Raw genomic sequence first — 3,777 nt, 5'->3', positions numbered from 1 at the left:
CTGCCCCACATTTAAAACTCCTGACTATAAATTAATAATATCAAAATGTATAATGAAAATTACATAACATAAAATTACTCATACATCACAAGTACTGGTTGGAATTCCCAATTAATTCCTGATAAACCAATGTAGTCAAATAAAAAATTAAGAGGCCTAATTTATGGTGATTTACAGTGTTTGACAACTTTCATGGCTATATTTACGCTAGCAGTGTGATAGAAGTAAACAAAGAGTTGGAAAGATGATTAAAATATTAATTTTTGATAAATGGTTTTATTTAATTCAGGATGAAATTAATAATATAATCCTTTCAATTAGAGGTATTGATTCTTTTTTTTTTTATTGTTGGGGATTCATTGAGGGTACAATAAGCCAGGTTACACTGATTGCAATTGTTAGGTAAAGTCCCTCTTGCAATCATGTCTTGCCCCCATAAAGTGTGACACACACCAAGGTCCCACGCCCCTCCCTCAGTCCCTCTTTCTGCTTCATGCTCCAGATGAGAGCAAGGACCCTGAGCTTAGAAAAACCTTAAGAAAATGTTATCTTTGTGCTCAACTCTTCTTTCCATTCTATTTAGCTTTTCAATAACACAAACAGGAGAGCAAGAACCTGACTGTTCTTACTAAAGGCCAACCCAGTGAAAGTGTTGTTGAACTCTAAGAATGATCTACCCTTCCTGTTTCTACTTCATTTCTTTCCACTTCTTTTACTTACAACTGGTGAATCTGTCTCCTGGGCACAGGGAGACAGAAGCACTTAACACACTGATTCTGAGAAACCTACCCAAATCAAGCATGATTAAGGAGAAAATAACTTAAGAGGCCCATAGAACAAGAAGAGAGGCATATACTCACTTCAATATTATAACACGAGTCATAAATTCTAGTACTGTTAAGAATGTGAAACTTGGTAAACGGTCTGTGAAGCTAGTGAATGATGCCCCATGATCATATCAATGTACACAGCTATGATTTAATAATAATAAAAAAAGAATAAACTGAAACCTGCAATGGCACAACCCTTTTATTGAACATTACGCTGAAGGCCAAGAGACCCTGTAACTGCCTGATGGTACTCCTGCAATCTGACTGTGCTCAGGGATCTTTAAAAGCATCTTCTTTGAACCACAGATGGCCCAAACTCCTTGAAATCTTGAGAAGTGACCCACATCTGCTTGAAAGTGTTTAGAGAGGTCATTATGGATGCACCAATCCATGCAGAGAAACATCTATCAGGAGAAGCTGTGATCTTGATGGGGGTCCCTTTGGAAGCCAATTGTTCCAGTTCTTTCATGAGCCTTTCCTCCAGTCCAGGAAAGAGAGTGGTACCCCCACACAGTATAATCTCTGCAAAAAGATTCTTCTGAATATCAGTGTCACATCTCATAATGCTGCTGGAGACCATTTTTGAGAGTCCTGGGTTGTGGATGCCTAGCTGGTCAGGTGCAAAGAGAACCTCTGGTACCTGGTGTAACTGTTCCCCAATGTGGAGGATATTCCCATCCGGAAGTCTGTATTCTCGAAAGACTTCCTCAGGCTTCTTACATAGCTCTTTCTCTGGCTCCAAAGCAATGTAGCACAGCTTCTCTTTAATGTCATTCACCAAGGCCTTGTTAAACATGAAAGGAAATTTACACCCTCTAGCAAAGAGGAGCCGGGTGAGGTGCTCTGTGATGTCCCTCCCTGCCACATAGAGCTTGGTGACTGCATGAGGCAGAGCATAACCCTCAAAGATGGGGACGGTGCAGGTGACCCCATGTCCACTGTCCACCACCAGGCCTGTGACGCAGGCAGAGGCATAGAGAGCTACCACGGCATGATTGGACAGGTAGAAAGCAGGCACATTAAAGTTCTCAAACATCATTTCGGCAAGTCTTTCTCGAGTCTCCCTAGGGTTCAAGGAGGGCTCAGTCATGAGTACAGGTTGGTCACAGGGTTTTACTCCCAGCTCCCACTCAAAAAGGTGTTTCCAGAGTTTCTCCATGTCATCCCATCCTGTTACAAGCCCACGTTCAATGGGATAGTGCAAAGATAATGTCTCATACCTGCACAGAGCTTCTTCTCCCACGAAGTACTTCTTCCCATTGGCTCTTTCTGAAGGAATGTTAACTTTAGGATGGCCCACAACAGAGTTGATAATATGACGAGGGCCAGTCTCTCCAGAAAAGCCTACTTTGCAGAGTCCCGAACCATTGTCAAAAATCACAGCTGGAACATCTAATACATGTGGATTAAACATGTCTGCATTGTCCTTTCCTGAACCTCGCCAACATAGGAAAGAACACTTAGGCCACTTTGTGATGAAAGCACCTTCAGAAGTTTTAAAGCCACAGGATTCCAGAATTCTTAGGCTGTCATGCAGGTGGAGCTAGCAGATTGTGTCCAATGCACCAGAATACCCCATTATCAACCCATTAATCTTTTCTCATTTCTGGCAGTCTAGGTACTGCTGAGGCAACTTCAGGGATGATTTTCCTTTATGTCACAATTTAGCCAAGGCAACAATTGTCCTGAGTGGGTGTCAGAGGGGCAGGCTATATGAGCCAGAAGTGCTGCCTATCAGGTGAGACATAAAGCCAAGGAAGGGAAAGCATACCTATGACCAGTTTTAGTGAGCCTATGGACCCAGAGCAGAGGCCTGATTTTAGAGCAAAGTGAAGCTGCCAAACTGTGGGCTTGTCCCAGAGAACTACTCTCTACCCTCTCTGCTCTGGTGAGCTTTGTTCTGCAGAATGCTAAAAATACCCTTCCCTTTGCTAAGGGGAGGAACTAAGCATCAGATATAGGCTCAGCTTGGAGGAAGGAAATAATCAACTCAAGATATTCTTTCTATTATTGCCCCTTACATTTGTTTACTTGTTTGTATTTATTTAGATAAATTTTACATATCATACATTTATCCACTTCAAGTGTCCATTTCTATGATTTTAGTATAGTTATAGATATTTTCCAATATTACAAAAATAAACAAAGATTACAAAAATAAAAATAAATAAATACGCCTCAAAGAATCCCAGTATCCATTAGTTTCCACTCCTTGTTAGATCATCCTTCTGAGACCCATCTAAGTCTTGCAAATGTATTTTTTGCCTCTGTATATTTACTTTCTCTTCATTTTTTCATATAAATAGAATCATAATATATGGCCTTTTGTGTTTGGATTCATTCACTGCATATTACCTTCAAAGTTCATCCATTGTTTGGACATAACATGTTTCCTTTATATATGAGTGGATGGGTGTTTTAATTATTTGTTTGTGATGAAGTATGCTTCTAGAAACAATCATCTATGTTTTGTGGGAACTTATCTAGTCATTTCTTTTTCTGTGTGCATATACATCTATCTATCTGTCTATCTATCTATCTATCTATCTATCTATCTATCTATCTATCTATCTATCTATACTACAATTAGGATTGCTGAGTAGAATATGACAAGTGTATGTTAATCATTTGAATCATTTTCCTCTCAGTCTGCTCTCCAAATGGTTGTGACAGTTTACAACGTGAAACTGTAGGAATATTCTTACTTCTCTACATAATCCTTGACACTGTTTTTTAAGAGAATTGATAAGTGTGGTAGAGTTCTCTTCATCATATTTTTGAAAGTCCGTTGTAAAATTTTATCCTTTGTATCATTGTTGAAGCTGAATTTTAACCTTTACCTTCTGGATGTTTACGTTGCTGTTGGTCCATTTCGATGGTTAGTTAGTACTGAGAATAGGTCTAAGTATTTTCTGTATGGCTGGTCTTATTCTGGCCAATTTCCCCA

The 3,777-nt window shown here is 39.5% G+C and overlaps 1 protein-coding gene across 1 annotated transcript; it reads right to left on the bottom strand.

Moving 5' to 3' along the window:
- Positions 1-1,110: 1,110 nt before the first annotated feature.
- Positions 1,111-2,244, bottom strand: LOC128578225 (actin-related protein T1-like). Its single transcript, XM_053580763.1, has one exon. The coding sequence runs from the start codon at positions 2,242-2,244 to the stop codon at positions 1,111-1,113; it is 1,134 nt and encodes a 377-aa protein (XP_053436738.1).
- Positions 2,245-3,777: the final 1,533 nt, after the last annotated feature.

The sequence above is a fragment of the Nycticebus coucang genome, chromosome X, assembly GCF_027406575.1.
Source record: "Nycticebus coucang isolate mNycCou1 chromosome X, mNycCou1.pri, whole genome shotgun sequence".
Classification (NCBI taxonomy): Eukaryota; Metazoa; Chordata; class Mammalia; order Primates; family Lorisidae; genus Nycticebus; species Nycticebus coucang.
This window is presented reverse-complemented; position numbering and strand designations above follow the sequence as displayed.